This window comes from Eurytemora carolleeae, unplaced genomic scaffold (assembly GCF_000591075.1).
Source record: "Eurytemora carolleeae unplaced genomic scaffold, Eaff_2.0 scaffold6, whole genome shotgun sequence".
Lineage (NCBI taxonomy): Eukaryota > Metazoa > Arthropoda > Copepoda > Calanoida > Temoridae > Eurytemora > Eurytemora carolleeae.
Window position 1 is genome coordinate 616,715 of NW_019396148.1, and position 24,274 is coordinate 640,988.

The 24,274-nt window shown below is 32.3% G+C and overlaps 2 protein-coding genes across 5 annotated transcripts in view; both read right to left on the bottom strand.

Moving 5' to 3' along the window:
* Positions 1-20,859, bottom strand: LOC111696457 (uncharacterized). 4 transcript variants are annotated; one of them, XR_002764088.1, is made up of 20 exons: positions 20,822-20,859; positions 20,132-20,186; positions 19,148-19,269; positions 18,736-18,840; positions 18,160-18,227; positions 16,332-16,407; positions 15,547-15,680; positions 13,145-13,238; positions 12,874-12,962; positions 12,427-12,491; positions 10,267-10,339; positions 8,762-8,829; positions 7,102-7,142; positions 6,253-6,321; positions 3,777-3,892; positions 3,658-3,723; positions 2,517-2,553; positions 1,591-2,458; positions 462-1,021; positions 1-155 (listed from the first exon to the last, which is right to left on the bottom strand). XR_002764088.1 is itself a non-coding variant. In XM_023466064.1 (20 exons), exons 3-20 carry the CDS (start codon positions 19,253-19,255, stop codon positions 917-919), a joined length of 2,151 nt encoding a protein of 716 aa, XP_023321832.1. In that variant the 5' UTR covers positions 19,256-19,269; positions 20,132-20,186; positions 20,822-20,859; the 3' UTR covers positions 1-916. The 4 variants fall into 4 exon arrangements, 1 of the variants encoding a protein (XP_023321832.1); XR_002764087.1 differs by having other exon boundaries at positions 1-180; XR_002764086.1 differs by having other exon boundaries at positions 1-180; positions 419-1,021.
* Positions 19,612-24,274, bottom strand: part of LOC111696415 (nectin-4) — a 25,035-nt gene continuing 20,372 nt past the window's right edge. Inside the window, exons 13-14 of the mRNA XM_023466011.1 lie at positions 20,132-20,186; positions 19,612-19,623 (exon numbers count right to left, since the gene is read on the bottom strand). Of these exons, the coding sequence (XP_023321779.1) occupies positions 19,612-19,623; positions 20,132-20,186 (67 nt within the window). The remainder of the gene's footprint in view (positions 19,624-20,131; positions 20,187-24,274) is intronic.

Genomic DNA, 24,274 nt, shown 5'->3' on the forward strand with positions numbered 1-24,274 from the left:
TACAATTTATAAAGATTCTATTCTCGAAGCAAAACAAACATTTTAACAATTTAATCATCAACAATATCTATAATTTGGCCATGTATACTGTATATTGTATACAGCTGTGTCAACTATTTATAAAATACTGTCAAACTAATCATTCTTTTTTCTCACTTTAAGGGGTTGTCGACGCAACTTCTAGTGGCAATTAGAAAAGAGGTACACATGATTCACAACAGTACCCTTTACACCTTTGACTCATATCCTCGTTTTTATATCTAAACATTTATAATATTTAATTGATGTGGTTTCTGTAAAAAAGTGACCGACAAAAAACATATTTTAATGAACAAAAACCTTATTCAGAGAAACGACGATATATTTCATATAGTCGCTGAGATAAAGATTAAGGGGTACGGTTGTGAATCTGGCATACCACTTTTCATACCGGAGGTAATTTGAAATTACGTCTACAGTACCTTTAATAAGATTATACCACAAGAACAGCAATATAAAAGTTCTTCAAAACAACCATACGATTTGTTTTAAGATCAACAAAAGCTTTCAGACCAATCAGAGTTCTGTTAATTAACATCCAAAGTTTTTGAACCAAACTTTGTTCTGTCTCTTGACAAATCCAGTGTTTTTGGACCAATCAGACTTCTGTTAATAAAATTCCAGAGTTTTTGGACCAATCAGAGTACTGTTTTGGAGCTGTTAGACCAACCGGAGTTCTGTTTTGAAGTTGATAGACCAACCAGAGTTCTGTTTTGGAGTTGTTAGACCAATCAGAGTTCTGTTTTGAAGTTGATAGACCAACCAGAGCTCTGTTTTGTAGTTGGTAGACCAATCAGAGTTCTGTTTTGGTGTGGTTAGACCAATAAGAGTTCTGTTTTGGAGTGGTTAGACCAACCAGAGTTCTGTTTTAGAGTGGTTAGACCAACCATAGTTCTGTTTTAGAGTGGTTAGACCAACCAGAGTTCTGTTGGCGTCCTCACTAAACTCTTTGTCTTCCGTCTTGATCTGTGCTCTCTATGATCTGGGTTAGTGTTGTCAATCATTAAAAAAATAGATCTTGAAATTTTTAACAGTATATGATTTAGGTTAATACATTTTATACGTTCTGATAATTTTAGTTAATTGCTCAGGAGGCTATAGGGTTGTTAATCATTTTAGTAACACTTCTAAAATTTCAAAAATTGTACAACTGTTAAAGTTTGCTTTTTTAAATTTAACAATATTTTAATCCTGAGAGAAAAAAGCAACAACAAACTAAAAATATTTGTTTTAGTATGCTCGTTATTTTTTTTTACATTTGTGTTCATTAAGGTTCAAAATTTGGCAAAATGAAAAAAGGCTATTTTTAACATGCTAAACAAATTAAATGTTCGAAGTTTTATTAAACGTTTTAAAAACGAAACCAAACGAAAAAAAACAATGCTTAATTTTTGTTCTGTGAAAAAGACATGCATATATTAATCTAAATTAAGGATTGGGGGGAAAAAATCTCGATCTTGCTGAGAGTTGAATTCAATTTTAAGGTTGGTCTCGAACAAGACGACATTTGTCATTTATCAGCGACCAAATTTTAAGAGATTGACAACGCACCTCGTGGATTTTTTAACGTTCCTGAACGTAAAACTGGAACAGAGTCCTCTATTTGATTAAAGTATTCATTCCCTTTATTGTGTAGTGCACCGTTCCCACGTGAATGAAACGTTCCATTTTCACTTGTATAAAATGTTCCATTTCCACGTGATCGATGTGTTCCATTTTCTCCATTTTGCATTGATCTATTTCCAGCAAGTCTTAGGGTTCCATTACCCCCAGTCTGTAAGGAATGGATGTATTCCTCCCCTCTTGGTGGATATACATCTATTTGTGAAGGTATTTGATATCCATTATTAACTGTCTGTTCACTAACATAGGGTAAATGTTCAAGTTCATTAAAATTATGTTCAGACCTACTACCATCAAACATGTAGCGTTGATCTCTTCTTGGTAAACTAAGTCGGTTATACTTTTCCGGAGTGGTATCGTAAAATCCGTTTACACTATTTTTTCCTGATTCTATATATCTGTTTGCTGTCCCGTCTGATGCACAATCATATCTGTTTCCGGTTCCGATTTTCTGATCAGTGCTATCAAGATATCTGGTTCTGCTTCCGGCTGTCTCTTCAGTGCTTTCCAGATATCTGTTACCGTTTCCGCTTGTTTCCGGACATTTGGAGAACATCAGTCCATTTCCGCCAGTTTCTAGAACACGATCGGAAACCCTAATTCCGTTTTCGTCGGTCTCCTCACATTGTAAAAAGTTGTCTCCGTTTCTGGTAATTTCTTGAGCACACTCAGTAAATCTTTTTCCGCTCAGAACAGTCTCCGATTTTGAAAAGCCTGGGGTTGTCGGCATTAGCGGTTCATTTCCATTCTTTAATTCGTCCTTTATAATTGGGTTTCGTCTGTCAACAGTTAGGGTCTGAAACAGTTTTATATTTTTTATTGTCTTATTTTTTTTAATAATTTTTTTGTCAGACCTTGGACTCTAAATTAGCTGTTTTCTCTTCTCGGGTTCTGAAATTTCAAAATTTTTTAATTGTCAATAATTTGATTATTTTTAAATTATTTGTCTAATAAAAATCTTTTTCTATTAATTATTAATTCAGTTTTAATTACTTGTTTTTTAAAAACTCGGAAAAATAATAAAAATTTTATTTGTCCAAAAAAGATTCAAAATTCTATAGTATTATAATTCACCTTTACGACAGATACATTCAATATTAATGAAAAAATCAGCTTAGTATCTCGATTCTTCAGATATTAATGAATGATAAATTTGACGTAAGATGCTAATAAGTTGAATTTTTCTCCGGATCGATGCCCCGACAAATTTTGTTTGATGAAAATTTAACATTTTTTAGTTGTTCACAGTGAACAGACGATTTTATATATATAAAAAAACAATTAAGCTACTTTTACAGATATTTGCGTTATAACATGCATCTTACTTTATGTAGATCTCCATTTCATAGATAAAATCATGAATAAGAAATTTTATAGAAATAGACATTTCATAAGAAATGATAAGATATTTCGATGATAAAACAAAACATAGTATGTCTATTATTGTGTCTATATGAAATATCCTGTTCAAGGAAATGTCTTTTCTATGAATTGTTCTGTCCAAAAAATATCCTGAAATGTCCTGTGCATGGAAATGTATTCTATGAAATGTCTTTCTGTGAACTGTCATGTCTATAAAATTTCCTGTTTATGGAAATGACGTCTAAGAAATTGCTTTTCTATGAATTGCTTTGTCTATAAAAATATCTGTCTATGAAATGGACTATGTTTTAAATGTCCTGTCTATTATATGTCTTTTTGATGAAATTTCTTTTCCATAAAATACACTGTCCATTAAATGCTTTGTCCATGAAATATCATGTATATGAAATATCATGTATATGAAATATCATGTATATGAAATATCATGTCAATGAAATATCATGTATATGAAATATCATGTATATGAAATATCATGTCCATGAAATCCTCTGTCCATGAAATATCATGCATATGAAATGGAAATGTATTCCATAAAACGTTCTATCTATGAGCTGTCCCGCCATGAAATATCCTGTCTAGTTTCTATGAAATGTTTTAACACTAGAATCCCACCTAATTGTTAGATCTTCTTGAACCTCGTGAATTACAGTGATGTCATATTTTTCCTCCTTCTTCTTTCTTAAACAAATAAAAATCATAAAAAGAAAGAAAAAATATATTGAATAGCATACCTGCAAAAAATAATTGAGAGAAGAAGGGACAGTGCAAAGATTGAGATGAAAATGCCGCCAAATGTTAGATAGGCAAAGTCGTCTTCTTCAACCAAAATGGTCGCCGGGTCATTTATCTAAAATAATAAGATGTTATTAGAACGAATGGTATCACAATAAAATCACTAATGTGGTCAACAGAATAATGTAACATTATTGCCTTCCTTATTTCTTATAATTTTATAATATCACTAAAGATTTTGTTATTTCTAAAAATGTGGTATATGAACACTTCCTGAATTGAATTAGATATTTATAACTTTATTACCTTGTCTAAAATGCCTTTACCTAGAAACTAAATTCCTCTATAAAAGTCAACCTATACTCAACTGAGTATTTTAAACTTAAGTCAAGAACATTCCCGTGGTTAGGACGAGTCAACCAAGCAAAATTTAAGAAAATGGTTTCATCCTATGGCGACATTTTATAATTTAAAGAAAGAACGAAGACGAGAATGATTTTACATATTTATGGCCACCATGCTAAATTTAAATATCTAAAGGAACTTAGCTCTAGCCACAAGCTCTGATTTTTTAATCCTTTATCTTTGAAACCTGATGTTTTAGACCAAATTGATATTTCAAACTGTGAACTCCGTTAAATCATGTTACTTTTGTATTATTCGTATAAAATTGAATGTGACAAACACATAGTTGTTTTATTACAAAAATAGAAATATTTGACTGCTGCACTTTTTATTGCATTAACTTGTCTTTTACAGGTTTTATTTAACGACAGTAAATAAAGCTTGAAATTACTGCAGTATTCAGTTTTCAGGGTTTATTATCCAGGTTTATTGAGTTCTATCAACTAATTATAATTTTCCTCATTATTCAGATTGTAATTTAAACAAATTTTAAATCTAAAATTAATTGTTAAAAGAAACTCTATTTTTCTCATTCCTAATTAAATGTTTGCAACCTATTAGAATATTTGATCTAACAAAATTCATAGTCTTAAATATTAATTAGATATACAAAATAAGGTTTCAAAGATATGAATATCTGAAAATTTGAGTTTGAGGCAAGTGTTCAGTTTCTTTGATGAACAACAGATTTTTCCTCAAAATTGTTACTTTACAGCTTTTGAAAATGTTTAAAATCTCATATAAAGAGGGCATTTTATTTGTTTTTCAGATATTTTGCGTATGGGCGAATAAGCAGTTCTTTACAGTACATTTGGGCCCTGGACCTGCTAGATTTATTGCTTTTTGATCACCCTTTTAGTTCATTTGGGTCCTGAACCTGCTAGATTTATTGCTTTTTGATCGCCCTTTTAGTTCATTTGGGCCCTGGACCTGCGAGATTTATTGCTTTTTGATCACCCTTTTAGTTCATTTGGGCCCTGGACCTGCTAGATTTATTGCTTTTTGATCACCCTTTTAGTTCATTTGGGCCCTGGACCTGCTAGATTTATTGCTTTTTGATCACCCTTTTAGTTCATTTGGGCCCTGGACCTGCTAGATTTATTGCTTTTTGATCACCCTTTTAGTTCATTTGGGCCCTGGACCTGCTAGATTTATTGCTTTTTGATCACCCTTTTAGTTCATTTGGGCCCTGGACCTGCTAGATTTATTGCTTTTTGATCACCCTTTTAGTTCATTTGGGCCCTGGACCTGCTAGATTTATTGCTTTTTGATCACCCTTTTAGTTCATTTGGGCCCTGGACCTGCTAGATTTATTGCTTTTTGATCACCCTTTTAGTTCATTTGGGCCCTGGACCTGCTAGATTTATTGCTTTTTGATCACCCTTTTAGTTCATTTGGGCCCTGGACCTGCTAGATTTATTGCTTTTTGATCACCCTTTTAGTTCATTTGGGCCCTGGACCTGCTAGATTTATTGCTTTTTGATCACCCTTGTAGTTCATTTGGGCCCTGGACCTGCTAGATTTATTACTTTTTGATCACCCTTTTAGTTCATTTGGGCCCTGGACCTGCTAGATTTATTGCTTTTTGATCACCCTTGTAGTTCATTTGGGCCCTGGACCTGCTAGATTTATTGCTTTTTGATCACCCTTTTAGTTCATTTGGGCCCTGGACCTGCTAGATTTATTGCTTTTTGATCACCCTTGTAGTTCATTTGGGCCCTGGATCTGCTATATATTTATTGCTTTTTGATTACATTTTTAGTTCATTTGGGCCCTGGACCTGCTAGATTCATTGCTTTTTGATCACCCTTTTAGTTCATTTGGGCCTTGGACCTGCTAGATTTATTGCTTTTTGATCACCCTTGTAGTTCATTTGGGCCCTGGACCTGCTAGATTCATTGCTTTTTGATCACCTTTTTAGTTCATTTGGGCCCTGGACCTGCCATTAATTGCTTTTAGTTTTCCTAGACAATACATTTTGGCCCTAGACCTGCTAGATTCATTGATATTAAATTACCTGGACAGTACATTTGGGCCCTAGAATTGCTAGATTAATTGCTTTTGGTTTACCTGTACAGTACATTTGGGCCCTAGACCTGCCAGATTAATGGCTTGACAAGAGAATTCCCCAACAATACCCTGGGCCCACAAAACAGTAAATTCAAAGAAAATAATTAAACCAACATATTTTTACATGTTTATAATTTGTATAAAAGAATGAATGTTAAAAAGGAAGTCGACTTATAGGCTCAAATTATGACTTTATTAGTCCAATGAACATTGAACATGAGTCACACCAATTGTGCAGTGTAAACAGATCAACTTAATTAAACTTATTAGTAAAGCTATTTTCTTTGTAATATCAATTGCTTTGATGTCGTCTTCCTATTGTACAGTTTACTGGTTATTACTGTATCTAGTGAATGGTCAATGACTTAAAATATTAACGTCGATATGAGCTCAGTAAATAATACACAGTAAATTTATAAGCAAAGAAATGTTTGTATCAGCAATAAAGTTCACATAAAAATCCAATGAAAATGTTCTTTAAAAAACCCAAATAGATTCCAGTACAATAGATGGCAACGTAGAATTTGCACACTCTCAGTACAGCTGTATTCTGATGTCACAAGTGTCAATTCAGTTTTTGTGTCCGACAAAATTATTAATAATAGTGATAATTTTAGAATAAAGTGCTTTTTCTGTTTTAACACTTTTTTATTTAATCTTGTAAAACATGTCAACAAATATGTGAAAATTTCGTTTTCCTTGTTATATTTGACACTTGTGACGTTGTGAATAATTGTTCCATTTCTCTGTTGCCACCTCTTGAAATGTTTTCTTATAGTGAAAATATTCATTAAATATTAAAAACATTGAAATTCTATAATTTCCAGTATTTGATAATTTACTATTTTCCTTAGAGACCTCGAACTGTGTAGCTGAAGAGAATATTGCGGCTGAAATAACAAACTCGTGAAAACTTAGAAAATAAACTTTTTTATCATTAAACTCTTTTTTTATTTAGAAGGAGAGGCTGACTAGACATGGTAGTTGAACTGAGAGTACAGTATTGTAGAGACATTTTTCAGGATTCATATGATATTTTAGGATTTTTACGATGTACAATTTTTTAGCCAGGCGAAAATTACATCATTAAAATTCTCATGGCGCCTGTCCCCCCCCCCCCCGCAGGATGTAGCGCAGCACGCCTACCCCGCTGGTATTGCCCCATAAGCCCGCCCCGCACATTGTGGCAGGTTTTTACGCGACAATCCAGGAGGATTTTTAAGATAAAATTTTTACTCTTACTCTAAAAGGAATCCTGAAAAATGTCTGTACAATACTGCACTCTCAGCTCAACTACCATGTCTAGCCAGTCTCTCCCTTTAAGTGTTTAAGTTAATCCTTTTTTCAATCATTGCCAAATAAAACATTATTATTTAAACTTGCCGGCTTTTTGAATAAAATGAATCATTAAAAACTAAACAGCAAAAAAATCATACAAAAAAGCCATTCAAATTATCATGAAAGCTGATAAAAGTACTTTAGGATTTTTTTGTCGTACCCCAATTGTTTGAAATTTTGCCGGAGACCCCTTTTATCTTTACGAAATTCTTGAGAGCTTGCAAAAACAAGAAAATATTTTGACTTAAAATTTGCGAATACTCTACTTTATTTTTGCAAATGCGACAGTTTCATTTAATTGGATTTTCACAACTTTTATATTTCTAAATTAAAATAAGAAATTTAAGCGTTCACATACAGGGCCAGCTATATTCCCAGAAGTAATGGCACATTAAAGACGACTGTACAAAATCAGCTACGTCTTTTTTATATGGTTTCCTGCAGCTTTACTACATTTTTACATGGTTTCCTGAAGCTTTCATACATTTTTACCTAGCTTCCTGCAGCTTTCCTACAATTTTACAAGGTTTCATGCAGCAGCTTTACTACATTTTTACATGGTTTCATGCAGCTTTCCTACAATTTTACATAGTTTCCTGCAGCAGCTTTCCTACATTTTTACATGGTTTTCTGAAGCAGTTTTCCTACATTTTTACATGGTTTCCTGAAGCAGCTTTCCTACATTTTTACATGGTTTCCTGCAGCTTTCCTACAATTTTACATGGCTTCGTGCAGCAGCTTTACTACATTTTTGCATGGTTTCCTGAAGCTTTCATACGTTTTTACCTAGCTTCCTGCAGCTTTCCTACATTTTTTACCTAGTTTCCCGGTGCTTTCCTACAATTTTACATGCATGGTTCCCTGCAGCTTTCCTACATTTTTACATACATGGTTTCCTGCAGCTTTCCTACATTTTTACAAAGTTTCCTGCAGCTTTCCTACAATTTTACATAGTTTCCTGCAGCTTTCCTAGATTTTTTACATAATTTTCTACAGCTTTCCTTCACTTGTGTAAAATCATTTAATAATCCATTAAAAGCCTTTTTTAAATGCAGAAGACAAAATTCAATAAGTTAATGACTGTATCAGAGAAGTTTCCGGTCTTCAGATTTATGCCTACTTTTGTGAAGGACTGTGTAAACATATAAATATTTTACTGCATAAATCTTACATGATATAAGTGTGTCTCCTTGATACCAATAGTACGTCACGTTAGGCGGGAAAGCATCAACTTCACAGCTAGTAAAAAAGCTAGAATTAGTTGGTTTCTTTAAAATTATTATATTTGCTTTTAATAATATGTAATAAAAAACCTGAAAATATGGATCATTGTCTACTATTTGATATTAAATATAGGCTGTCTTGCGGTTTTTTCTCATCTTTTAGACTTAAAAAGTGTCTTATGAGTGAAAAGTTAAGGAATGTTTTTGAATTATTGTAACCCCCCCGCGCCCTCCCCCTCCCCTCCTTTGATCATGAATGGTGCAACATTTTTCAGAAAATCGTGATTGATTGATTGATAGAAAATTCTAAAAAAGTAGGGAGTTTAAGGGTTTGAAACTTTAAATAAATAAGTCGTCGATTTTGGTGATTTGAATTGATAAGCAATAGATTTAAGTTATAAGCGACATTTAAGATTTAGCCTTTTATTTTATAAAACCTGTACCGAGTTGTGTAAATAGAAAATAAGAAACTAAACCATTTGTTTTAACTAATGACAGAAGTTATTGTAGTTCATCATTAAGTGCATGACAGGCCAGGGGGGTTTTTCAAGCCCTGAAATAGACATTAAGTGTTAGAAATGCATGGGCCAAATTGCGGTTTGGAACTTACGTCCCTTAAAATGAAGAGAGTCACTTAAAAATACGTTTACTGTACCTTTTAAATCACTTAAACCGACCCTTTTTTAATTCTGGTTCCAGATTTGACTAAAGTTTTGGAGAACCCCTGGATTTAAGGAATTTAATGATGAACATACTGACTTCTGTCATTAGATAAAACAATGTTGATTTTAGAAAATTCTTTAATAATGGGAATAGTTGTCCTTGTCTTTCTTCATAAATGTTGTTAATAATAGTCTTTATTATTGAATTTTGCTCTGCAGTTTTGAACTAAAACTAATAATAATATTTGTAAAGTGGCATTTACGATTCTACACGTTACCCTTTTAAAATTTGTCTGAAGTAGTGACAAGAATGCAAGAGAATACTATTCATTATTTCTTAATTTAAAATATTATTTATTTTTATCTGTGCGCAGTTGTGCGCATTTCTGCTTCTGAACCTGTCGAGAAAATTGAGAGAATTTCACATTTAAAGGGAATATTCGCGAAAAATGAAAGGGGGTATAGGCGTGGATTGCAACTTTCTCAATTTGGGTGGATGCTACGTTATTTAGCATAAGTCGTTTTTAACAATTTTCTCCTTATAGACGCAACAGACAGAAGTAAGATTAGTAGCGATCAAAAGCGCTTATTTTTCGCCATATGCCTATACCCCCTTTAATTTTTTACCGAACACTCCCTTTAAAGCTAGAAAAAAATCATCATTATTATTGATGAGAGAAAGGTTTACAGGGTACCCTTATTAATTGTGCAATGTGCGTGCCTAACTATTTTTAATTAAAGTTCACTTGAAAGTACAAAGACAGTCCCTTTAGCATAATTAATATTCTAACCTGAGATATAAGATGCCATCTTTAATATCCTTGTTTATGCTGCAGTCAGGTTTATACACAACATTTAAACTTGCTGAAAACAGAAATATTTAAACAATCAATCAATCAATAAATCAGCATTCAATTAATCAGTTAATCAATCAAGCCAAACACTTCTATCTATCTATGTATCTATCTATCTATCTATCTATCTATCTATCTATGTATCTATCTATCTATCTATCTATCTATCTATATATGTATCTATCTATCTATCTATCTATCTATCTATCTATCTATCTATCTATCTATCTACCTATTTCTCTATCTATCTATTTACCGCCTGGTTTTGGCATATAAACTATAACCAGGGTTGAAAGGAAAATGTTTCTAAATGTTCAAAGGATGTTTAAATATGAAAGTTAGGGGTGTATGTAGAAGTGTACTGATATACTGCTGAATATATATATATATTTAGTTTACCAAACTATACTAACTAAGAAACAACATTCTCAAGTTTGTCGAACTAATTCAGACAATTTAGATGATTTAGAAGGGATAAGATCATTAAGACAAATGGATGCAAATTGTAAAAATTTTAAGATGACGATTTAAACAATTTTTAGAAAAATTATAAAAGAACCTGTAAAATCTTTCCCTGGGATGTTTACAAAGATAAAAATTTCCCTGTATGATACTTGAAGGCCTGCATTATGGTTTTGGTGAATTATATTGGCGTACTAAGCCTAGGGGTGTCAGAAATGATTTCATATAAATACAGTGGCGCAACTAGGGGGGGCGACCCGAGTTTTGCTCCTTCTCCTAACCATATTTTGCCCCCCCCCCTCACTCCCCTCACTTGACTCTAGCATGATCATGATTGTGGACCATCTTTCATAAAATTATCCCAATTAAGAAAAAATACCAACATTTTTTCTTTGGCGCTTCGCGCATCATTTCTAATAGAATTTCAAATTATGTTTTCGTTTTCGACTAAAAGAAAGTCAGACATACTTAATTCATTCTCTCAAAAAACTGTATATATGTTACTTCTAATGAGTATTACAATACATATCATTTAAGGTTATCTGAAAATTAAATAAGAAATAAGGATTATATCGAACTATTAGAACTTTTGCAGACTATAAGAAGAACACAGGATTAGCCCTTTACTCAATAACAAGGACAGAGGGACTATGATTAGAAGGACTAATAGTATGAATAGGATGAAGAGATAGTCATAGTCAAGTCAACTACTTACTACTTAGAACTGCACAGACCGATGATTTAATTGGTTTAATTGGTTTAATTGGTTTAATTGGTTTAATTGGTGAATTTATGCTATTGTATCATTGGTGTGATAATTAAAACATCTCAATCTTTTGTCTATGTTGACCATTCAGTAGTTTAGCCATTCATCTAGTTTATTCTTGAAACTATTCAGGTTCTTTGCATTTTTCACATCTTGTGGGATTTCGTTCCACATATTAATGCTAAACAAATTTCGATATATTCCAGTCTTTACAGCTGGAACTTTCAAGTGATTAGGGACTTTAAATATAATACATTGTACAAGTAAGACTATAGTGGATTAATTAGAAAAAACTGGTGTAGATTGTAATAGTGGACTTTATGTGCATAGTTAATACGACTAAGGCCCAATGACTGACAGACACTATAAGAAATACATAAAAAGACACTAGAATATTTTAAAATTCATTTACTCATGTCGTTAATTTAAAACCTGTTGGAAGTAGTTTTTTTATAAATACAAGAACAAGCCATGGATGTTATAAGAATTTGGTATATCATTGAGCACAGAGCCAACCCTTCAACAATTAAAAAATGCTGTTTTTTTACTTGAAATACTCTGAAAACAGCACTTTCTTTAACTGTCACAACTCACAGTAACCTATCTGACAATCATACAACGTAAAAGAAGACGTTTTTTGTCGGGAAATTCAATATTTTATTTTGGGAATAAGAAGAAAAAACTAAAATGAAAAAATATATAAAAAGTCGAAAAATCATGAAAAATCTAAAGCCCATACCGATTTGTGACAATTGCTGGCTTTTTTGCTTGAATAAAAGATCTAATCTACAGTACTCGGGAGAGCCAAGCAAGCCTCTAAATTTCCCAGAAATTACAAGGCTCTGCTGTACAGACTACAGTGCACTTACTTGTATCCTGAATATTCCCCAGGGTATTGTATGCTGTGCAAGTGTAAACACCTCCATCAGATCGCCTTGACAAAAACATCTTTAAAAGAAGCAAAATGAAATAAAATTAAAATACTCACGGTTTAAGTCATCTAAAATTTTGATAACAGTATAAGCTGCGAAAAGTTCCATCAAAAACTTGAAGTTTTTGAAAATGAACAAAACTCCGTACAAAATCTTACAAAATTTTCAGTTTAAACTCATTAATGGAACTTTCAGTAGATTTTTGAAACGACAAGTTACATAATGGGCTTGTCCGCGTGATGGAAAATTAACGATGAGTAAAGATTAAACAGATTTTAAACGCAGAAAATATAATCCCTTATCACAAGTGAAACTGTTAGGAAACAAATTTGCGATGATGTTCAAACAGAAAATAAAGTAAATATTTTGTTAGGGTGTTTCTACCTGATAGCTGAAGGATATTTAAGATATTGTCCACTTCTAGTTCTAGTTCCATTTTCAAACTGCCAGAAATATTTAGCTGGAGGATATGCCTAAATATTATTTAGCTGGAGGATTTCGATTTTTATAAAGCCCATAACACCCACCGGCCACTCGTGAGTGTCTACACAAAATTTCAGCCCAAACGGTCCAGCATTTTGGCCGGCTATACGCAATATTTATATATACGAATGTCTTGTTTTATTATATAGACAAGATTAAAATGATTGTTTACCTCTGCCTCACAGAAAAACTCTCTGGGTCTGTATTTCTCCTTCACAGTTTGAACTTTTGGTGTGATCTGTATATTCCGGGGAGCATAGTGAACCCTGAACAGTAGGATTAACTAGCATATTCCGGGGAGAAAAGTGAACCCTGAACAGTAGGGTTAACTAGTAAATTCCGAGGAGCATAGTGAACCCTGAACAGTAGGGTTAACTAGTATATTCCGGGGAGCATAGTGAACCCTGAACATTACGGTTAACTAGTACATATATTCCGGGGGCATTGTGAACCCTGAACAGTAGGGTTAACTAGTATAAAACGGGGAGCATAGTGAAGCCTGAACAGTAGGGTTAACTAGTATATTCCGGATAGCATAGTGAACCCTGATCAGTAAGGTTAACTAGTATATTCCGGGGAGCATAGTGAACCCTGAACAGTAGGGTTTACTAGTATATTCCGGGGAGCATAGTGAACCCTGAACAGTAGGGTTAACTAGTATATTCAGGGGAGCATAGTGCACCCTGAACAGTAGGGTTAACTAGTATATTCCGGGGAGCATAGTGAACCCTTAACAGTAGGGTTAACTAGTATATTCCGGGGGGCATAGTGAATCCTGAACAGTAGGGTTAACTAGTATATTCCGGGGAGCATAGTGAACCCTGAACAGTAGGGTTAACTAGTATATTCAGGGGAGCATAGTGCACCCTGAACAGTAGGGTTAACTAGTATATTCCGGGGAGCATAGTGTACCCTGAACAGTAGGGTTAAAATGTATATTCCGGGGAGCATAGTGAACCCTGAACAGTTATAGGGTTAACTAGTATATTCCGGGGAGCATAGTGAACCCTGAACAGTAGGGTTAACTTGTATATTACGGGGAGCATAGTGAACCCTGAACAGTAGAGTTAGCTAGTATATTCCGGGGAGCATAGTGAACCCTAAACAGTAGGGTTAAATAGTATATTACGGGGGCATTGTGAACCCTGAACAGTAGGGTTAATTGGTATATTCCGGGAAACATAGTAAACCTTGAACAGTAGGGTTAACTAGTATATTACGGGAGCATTGTGAACCCTGAACTGCAGTAGGTTTAACTAGTATATTACGGGGGCATTGTGAACCCTGAACAGTAGGGTTAACTAGTATAAGCGATCCAAAACATCCTTGAATTGCTGATCGTAAAAGATCAACAAAACTCGCCCACTGTTACAGTATATTCCGGGGAGGAAAGTAAACCCTGAACAGTAGGGTTTACTAGTATATTTCGGGGAGCAAAGTGAACCCTGAACAGTAGGGTTAACTAGTATATTCCGGGGAGCAAAGTGAATCCTGAACAGTAGGGTTAACTAGTATATTCCGGGGAGCAAAGTGAACCCTGAACAGTAGGGTTAACTAGTATATTCCGGGGAGGAAAGTGAACCCTGAACAGTAGGGTTTACTAGTATATTTCGGGAGCATAGTGAAATCTGAACAGAAGTATTAACTAGTATATTCCGGGGAGCAGAGTAAACCCTGAATAGTAGGGTTAACAAGATACATTTTAGATGAACTGTATAACACGTATACCGCAAAATATCAACTGTTCCAAGGTAATAATGCAAGGAAAGTCAATTGCTTTTGCGTATTCTCTGCATACATATTGAAACTTCAGTTCTCTCTGGGCGGTGTTTGTAAACAAAAATAGATGCATCAGTGTTCCTAAAGTATCCGAGGAGGAAAAAAACATTTAATTTTGATAATTCACATAATAGTTTACATAATAGTTAACTATGACCAGAATATTTCATTGATATTTTATGTGAAAGATGGATCCCATGTCAGGCAGTGACATCCGTTTTTTGTTTACTTTACAGCCCAGAAGTACACTGCAGTACAAAAAATGCGTTCACCTCTGAAATAACTATCTTTACATTATAAGTCTTTGAACTGTACGATATACGCAGTACAGTGTACACGTTAGTGCAAAAAGAATGGTAAAATCTGAGTGAATTCCGCTAGAACTGATGATATTTTATTATCTTTTCTCACGGGTTAGTAAAATTATTGAAATAATCCTGAAATAGAAAATATAGAACTGTTTAGAGAAACAATAATACAGGGAACAGAAGACAACTATGGAGGAAGGGGTAACTTGAAGTGAATAAAAAATATAAGAATTTAGATTTAAGTATTGATGATCAACTAAAACTAAAATCAAAAGATTAAGCATTGATCCTCAAATTAAAAGTTCACAAAGTTGATATCAAGATCATATTATCGGGATTATTAGTATCCAACATGAAAGTTCCCATCCAATTGTATCCATGTTCATGGATACAATTGTGCAAAATCATTAACTGTGTTTTTCATTGAAAGAAAGAACAAAGAAGACAATCCTTTTACATTTAATTGGTGATCATTGAATCCGTTTACCTGAAGATGGTAAAGCTGGAGACGCCAGGCCCAAAGGTATTATTACTGCTATGGCAGGAGTAGTTGGCAGTATCTCTATCTGGAACTAATCCTCCCTCCCATCCACTCACATTCATCACCAGCTGACTTTCAACCTGAACAAGGATAACGGGTTGAATAAGCAGTTGAGATCTGGTCAAGATTTTACGACGTAATTCAGATTTCAGAATAAGAATTGTGACTTTTTACTTTCTTTTATTTAACATTAATTCAAAATCTGAAATCATAATCTCAAGGTACATATTTTTGCCATCAACTGCTGGGTTTCATGTTTTTTTACATTTATTAGTTTTGCTATGAAAATATTTACAACGGCTGACGAGAAAATATAAAAATGTGAGATTTTTATGGTTGAAAGTAAATAAAAGTTAAATACAAACCTGCATTTTCAGCAGTTGAATGCAAAAGAATTGTAAAAAAATGTAAAAAAATGTTTAAATCCAGCGATTAAAACAAAAATAGTATTAAATAATATTTGAGTTTCAATTGGTTCACATAAAATTTTTTCAAAAAATTATTTTTTATTTCTTATTCTAAACTGAAAATTGTCTAAGCTGTGTCTCAACTCTCAACCGCTGGTTCAACCGTTACCGATGGTTCTTTTTCTCCAAAAAATATATCATTGCAAAATTCCTGTAGAACCTCTTTCATTCTATTTTGTACACTCTGAATTGAAAATATTCAAAAGTTTGATAATTTAATCCAAAAAATATTTGTGGTCTAGAATCTAAAAATGAATATCTAACCTGTGATAGAGTGTTGGTAGAATAATCTGCTAGACGAACAACTTCCTTCATTATATAGTTAGAACCATTCTTTAACCTAAGGGAAAAAATGTATTTAAAAAATGATTTTTTTTGACTAAAATGGAATAAATTTAAAAGAAATCTTTGTATACATTCAAGAGACCTCTTTATTCTTTTTATTTTATCTCTATGGAATTTTTTATTCAAGGAAAGCAATAAAAAAAATATTTTTTGTGTAAAGCATAATATTTTCTGGGTAAGAATTTGTAAGAACTTTATTTTCAAAGTAGAACCTTTTAATTTGAATAGATCTAACGTGCTAAATTCGTGAAAACAGCTGACTTCATTTTTATGATTAATTATTTGCAATCTGCATGCAAAGAGCAGATTTTTTTGCGGATTTTGATTGTGCGGACCTTTACAACAAAAACAAAACGGAAACATGATCAGTGCTTTCTGCATATGGATTAGCAGCACAAAGGTTTAAACCTCTGATGATATTGATAAGATATGGAAACCCTATCATACCAATGTCAAGTACTCTTTGAGATTAGATATGGGCAGGTTCCGCTTTTTTTTCATTTCGTTCGTGTTTTTTTTTCAATCGTTTTAAAATAATTGATTTGGTTCGTTCTCTAAATTATCGTTCATTTTCTATCTATTTCGTTAGTCTTTTCATTAAACAATCGTTCAGCAAGTTCGTTCGTCCAGTAAAATTGTTCTTTCAATAAAATCATTTCTTCGGAAAAAAATCATATTTCTTTTAAAAGTCATTTTCTGAAAAAATCGTTAATTTTAGGTGTGTTCGAAAAAATCGTTCGTTCAGCCAAAAAAGGAACAAAATCTTTCGTAAACCGATTTTAAATCGTTCGTTTTTAAAACGATAATTTTTTATTTCTCTGAATGATCCATTCTGTTTGTTTGTCTGAACGACACTCTTTTTCACAAAATTTTTCTTTCGTTCTAAAAATTTCCGTTCGTTCATAAAAACAATGCCCATCTCTAGTTGAGATAGAAATAATGTTTGTTCTCATGTTAAGGCAGAGACAACAAAAGATTCAGTATTTTACTAAAGTGGTCGGCGGTTATATCAATACAATGAAGACGATTTTTTTATCGATAATGCTCAGAGCTGAAAACTTTAGAATGGTGGATATCGGGATTAATGCTTAATCCACTCTTTTTCTTAATCTCGAGATTAAATATTGCTTGTTCTCCTCTCATTTTTAATCTTCAGATTAATTATCCGATCAGGATTAAGGATATCCCATTCTAAAGTTTTCAGCTCAGATCCATTACAAGCATTTTTCCAAATAGAAGTTTACAATTACGGATAAGTCTATTTTCTCTCCGATATCCTGTGATGTTGATTTCCTGCACTCTGCATGCAGGGATTTAAGGATTTCTTACCTAATTCCGGTTTTCGCACCTAGTTCCGGTTTTCTTAACTCTAGTTCCGATTTTCCTTACCTAGTTCAGGTTTTTCTTATCCAGATTCCAGTTCCTATTTTCCTTATCTAGTTTTTACCTAGTTCCGTTTCTCTTACCTGGTTCCTGTTCTCCTTACTTTGTTCCGGCTTTCTACCTAGTTACGTTTTTCTTACGTCTACAGGGTGTCCCACGAAACATATCAGTTAGTAAATAGTTTGAATGCCGTCATCCATACACTTTTACCTTGAAATTAATTTTACTATAATATGACTCCTATATAATATTTTTATTATTGTCTTTGGTATTAAACAACTTAACAAATTAGACATTACCAACTGTCATGTTTGCTGTGACACCTGGTGGTTCCGGTTTTCTTACCTAGTTCCTTTTTTCTTACCTAATTCCGTTTTTCATCCAAGAGATAGAGCAGAGAGGTGAACATTCTACAGAACACATCAATTCAACCTAAATAAGGTACATAATGAAACGTAATTCATAAAAACTCGAGAAAATGTTTTCTTTATTTTCTAAATTGATATCTTTAGTAAAAGACAATAATATTATTCCTTAAGGAAAACGATATTTTTATTATTTTTTTCATTATTTTTTTTTATAATCATTATCATTATTTTAGGGCGCTTCGCGCCCATCTTCTATTTCAATAGTGAACATTTTCTCTTTGTTGTAAAAAAAAACAAAAAGTATTTTATAAAAAAAAAAAAAATTCGTGGATTTTCAAAATTTGCAAAAGACAAAATTTGTTAAAGGAAAATTTTTGAAAATTCGATCATCCACAAACGAGTTCCCCAAAAAATTTTTGGCCCGATCGGTTAAGCCGTTTTGTCGTTTATTGGATTTATTGTTGACAGACCAGCAAAATATATGTAGATAGATTATTATTATTATTATCATTATTATTATTATTATTATTATTTTTATTATCATTGTTGTTGTTGTTGTTGTTGTTATCTACCTGAGTTCTCTCTACAGGTGCCCCGGACTCTAGACTAAGTCCCTTTACTAGCCTAGGGGGTGAGGTCACTGTAACACGTACACTGGAGCCGTTCCCTTTACCAACCTTAAAGGAACTGCTCGTGAAAATTGAAATTTCTCCTTACAGAAAATTAAATGGTAAGAATTATTGTAAATTTCTTCACTTTTTATACAGTTTAACATTTATGAAATGTTGGTAACTTAACCATACTGATAATGGATTGCTGCAGATATTAGTTGTTTTTATTGAATAATTTTAAGAAGCTCTTTAAAAATGTTCCCGCAATTTTATATTTTTTTATTTTTACAAAATTAGTATAAAATCCATTGAAAAATTGTCAAGACGACATTCTATAAATTCTTTCGATTTCTCCAAAGTTCTGTACTTTTACCTGATTGAATGGAATACATGTGTAGTTTTTCTCATGATCCACCCCTACGTTGACTAAGGTTAAATTTAACCCCGCTTCTCCTTTATCCTCACTCCCTCTCTCAACCATATTGCAGACTCAGCCTAAAACAGTGCATATGTCAGACAGGGGAGGCTTATGATATTTTCCGGGGGGGGGGGGGGATAATTGAAATGTTGCGCGCGAAGAGCACCGAAATCCTCCCACTGGCAAACTTCTTTTGGAATTTATTCTTAAAAATGAAAATTTAAGGACTAAACGGTGCCAGCTCTCTCTCTTCTTTCGCTCTTTATTTTTCCAGGGGGGGGGGGTACATCTCCCCTTTTCCCCAAAAAAGCCGCCACTGAGCATGGAGATAGAGTTAACGCCATAGAAAACATCAAACTTGTAATTTTAAGCAATACATGATTGAGAAGATGGGTGAACATAAAGGGTAAAAACCCTAGTTAATTTACAAACTAGATAAAAATAGATAATTTAGGAACAATAGTTATATTTGGTTAGAATCATAGATAATTCTGTAAAAAAATAGAAAATGTTAAAGTCAAAGATAATTTAGAAACTAGATAGAACATGTAGTGTTGAACCCCGAATAATTTGGGAAAAATAGTTACATTTGGTTAAATTATAAATAATTCAGTAAACTAGATAACACAGGCAAGGTACCATTGATAACTTAGAAAGTAGATTGAAAATGTAGGGTTAAATTATGAATAATTTAGGAAAATAAAGATGTATTGTGAAATCATAGATAGTTCAGTAAATACTAAATACATTGAACAAGCAAGGATAAAACCATAGATAATTTAGGAATAAGATAGAACAGATAGGGTTAAAACCATAGACAATTTAGGAGAAAGATAGAACAGAAAGGGTTAAATCATATATAATTTAGGAGAAAGATAGAATTTTATTTGTTGATATTGAAGATTTTGTTGATTTATTTCAGAAACGTAAGCAACATACCTCCGGGTTTCCTGGGTCCTTCATGGTACAGTTGATAGTTATATTCTCACCCTTCCTAATATAGAAACATGTATGGTCAAATATTAACTTAAAGGAATTGAGTTTTTGCCACAAACTCAAATCTTCTGATCCCAATATCTTTGCATCCTGATGGTGCAAACCTTTCATATTTCAAACTTAGATTATTTTATCTAAAAGTATTAATAGTTTGAAATATCTAAGGTCTACGAAATTGGGTTAAGAAGATATAGAGATTAGAAAATCAGTGTTTGTGGCAAAAACTCAACTCCTTTTGTGACCAGAAAACACTTTAACCTGGTCTGATCTTATGATTTTTATATCTATTGTATAAAGAGATTTCATGATCTTCGTATTTCTATCAACATGACCATTTTTAATCTTTATATTTATTGGAATAAGATAATTCCATATATTTATATTCCTTGTAACATAAAATTTCATAATCTTTACATTTCTTGTATCAAGAAAATTCCTAATCTTTATATTTTTTTAAATTGTAAAATTAAGATAGTTCGCGATATTAACATTTCTTTTAACAAGATAATTCCTGGTATTTATATTTCTTGTAACAAGATAATTCCTGGTATTTATATTATCTTGTAACAAGATAATTCCTGGTATTTATATTTCTTGTAACAAGATAATTCCTGGTATTTATTTTTCTTGTACCTGACTATCTGGGTAGGTGTCACACCTTCCATTGATATAGGAGAGTAGTAAATTATCAGTTCTTCTGAAATAGATAATATTTTTATATAAATTGCAAATAGTCCCTTTAAATTTTAAATTATTTGTACACAGTCTCTTTAATAAATCGGTTTTATAATAATGCAGCATTGCGGGTTTTTGTGTAAACAGAGATAAAAGTCTCTGATTTGATATTAATTATTTCAGATCGATTTATTTAAAAGATTTGATCAAAGAAATATTACTTCTATAGTCTGTGTTTATGTATTCTGTTGTAACCATGATATAAGGTTAGAACTTTGGATGCGCTCTAATGTAAGTAAATGTCGTCTTTTTTACAATGGAAAATCTAAACCCTCATAAGACGTCACTGATACTTAATTAACAATCATCACATTTAACAAATATTGATTGTATTAACAAGTTGGAAGCTAAAAAAGCTTCAAGTTTTAATTTTTGAGTTCGTTTCTATTTAGTGAGTCGCAAAATCTATTATTCTTAAAAAAAGTATAGTAACTTAATGAATTAACGCATTCAGATTATCTAATCTAATTACACAACCTTGATTGTACCGTTTTAGTGGTAAGTAGTGGACACGGTAAACTGAATGTCCTGGTTAAAAGGCCAATTAAGCTTAACTTTAGAACCCATTTCCCCCATCAAGTGTAGATATTTATTATTTGCGATTTTATACCTTTTTGTTAGTGTAAATTTATTTTAGATATTTAAATAAATAAAGTCTCCTACGCTAGTTTTAACTGATTTCCTGTATTTTGTATGTCCAGTGTACAGTGACTACAGTGTACAGTGTACAGTTTTGTGAAAATTTGGGACCCGGCCATATACAGCTACAACGTTTTATTGCTGTACAAACGCTGCATTGCGTACAATACATTACAGTTCGTACAGTACGTGAGTACATACCAATAAATTCTGATTACAAATCCATAACAAATTAAATGATAAAAATACCTTTATTAGAGTGTGGGCCCCAGCCTGCTCTGTTTTGACCCTAAAAACATGACAAATTGTTGAAAACTCTTTTTATAAACAATATAAAAAGGGTAACTCCAACACAACATTTTTGTGAAAAGCTTAATTTTCTGGAAATAAAGAAGAATGGAAAAAAATTAGAACGTTAATTTTTGATTAGCTAAATTAAAATTTGAAAATTTCTAAAATTAAATAATGTAAATTGGATTTTTTTTTCTAATATAGTTTTCCCTTTTAAAATAAAAGAGTAATAAAATAAACCAGAACTACTGCAGGTGGAAGTACAATAATCACACGAAATATATATTGTAAATAAACATTAAGCAAAGTAATAAATCAAGATAGAAAAAATGAAAATGAAATGAAATGAAAATTGACAATTTTCTCTCATAAAATTTCTTATGTTGAAGTGCACAAGTCACTTTTTACAGTCAATCTCACATATATGAATACATAGCAAGAGAACATGAAATGTCGTCTTGAAATTTATTTTAAAACTATGACATCTGCTGAGATGTTCGCAGCTTCAAAGGGTTGAATACGATTCATGAAAATATATCCAAATATCATTGTAGAATGTAAAGTTGATAATTCTTAAGAAACTGGTTTTTATTTTAAATTCAAGGTAAATTCATAGTCCTGAAATATGAAGGATAGCAATTGATATGTTAAACTCGGTTTTCCGCGGCATTTGATCTTAAACCACTATTAAAAATAATAAACTTTCATGAAGAAAAAACTTTTCAGGGAAATTTTTTACATCGGAAACTGCACTCTAAAAATGGAGAGACACTTAAAATTGCGTCTATATAGTCCCTTTAACATTCAAAATATTAGGCTCATCAAAAAGTAGCAATAAAAAAACAATAGTTAACGAGTTAAACACCGTTCTAAACACATAGCACTACTGTTAAACCTGCAGATTTCAAGAAAAAAAAAACGAGACCGCAATGTAAACGAATCGAACAAGAAACTTATTATTTATGATTAACAGTCCGTTTATGGTTTACAGATAGAGCAAATTAATATATTTATTGTAATAGATTCTAGTATTGCATGGAAGCAATAGATTTTGTTGCATGATACAAAATCAAAATTAATAAATTCCAATTTCTGAGTTAAATTCGTGTCAAATTGTATAATTATATAATTTTGCGTTATTTGCTACATGATTGATTACATCCTGCCAAACAATTATTTATTTGTTGCAATCTTCAATTATTTTTTTTAAATCAAAAAGAGATCGTAGACCTTTGATATTACAACTAATTGATCTCGCAGAAGTCATTCGTTTGTAATTTGTTAACAATTATTAGTTTGTCGTAAATGATTTTAAATTCCTTTACATCTTATAGATTATGGAAATTATTTACTAATTGTTAAATTTGGTTTTTTTCTTTTTGTCAACGTCACTTTAAAATAACAAGCTAAATGTTAAAGATTAAAACATTTAGCTAAATTTGTTCATAAAGTATAATGCTTTATGCTACCTTAGAAATTGTTATATATTTGTATATATAGTCTGATTAGCATCATTAAACGTAATAAAGCTCTTCGCTCATATATATATATATATATATATATATATATATATATGTATATTTGTATACAAAAACATGTATCTTAGCTATAGCTGGCCAAATGGCTGGACTATGAATTGTTTTCGAGGGAACCCAATGGTGCCCGGGGGGGAACATAGGCTAAAAAACTTCGAATTCATTGTTTTCTTCAAAATCAATTTTTTTTCAAAATTCGAAATTTATTTATTCCACGGGCAACTTCAGCTAGTTATACATATGATGCACAATATTATTTACGGTATTATGGGTAAGCCAGAGTGAAACAAATTCATTTACATTTTCCAACAATCCGTCTTAATTTTAATTTTAACATTTGAATTCAACTAATGTGAATGAAATCTAATTTAAATTAATAGAATTTAAATGAGTCCAGAATTTTCTTTGAAGATTTTATAACAATGGCACGCTAAGAATTACTGACTCTGGGAAATCCTGGAAACCAGTATTTAAAGAGACACATAGACGAAACATTAAAGAGAGTTTCTGGCTAGACATAGTAGTTGAGCTGAGTGTCCAGGGTCGGAGAGAAATTTAAAGAAACAAATTGAGATCTTTTAGAAGTTTGTGCCGTGAAAATTTTCTAAGTAAGAGCGAAACATCGCCGCCATGAAGATCGATGTTGCGCTCTTGCTTAGCAATTTTACACCGTACAAACTTCTTAAAGGGTTTCTAAGAAATTTCTCTACAATTATCAACGAGGTTATAGTGTATAGAGTGATGATGTACGCTAATCCTTTACTAATTGTATAGGCCATGAACTATACCGAGAGCGTACTGCATATTTGTTTATTATCAGGAGATTCTGATCTAACCTATATTATATAATTATTAGTAAACAGTTGTAGGTGTACAGTACAGCTAA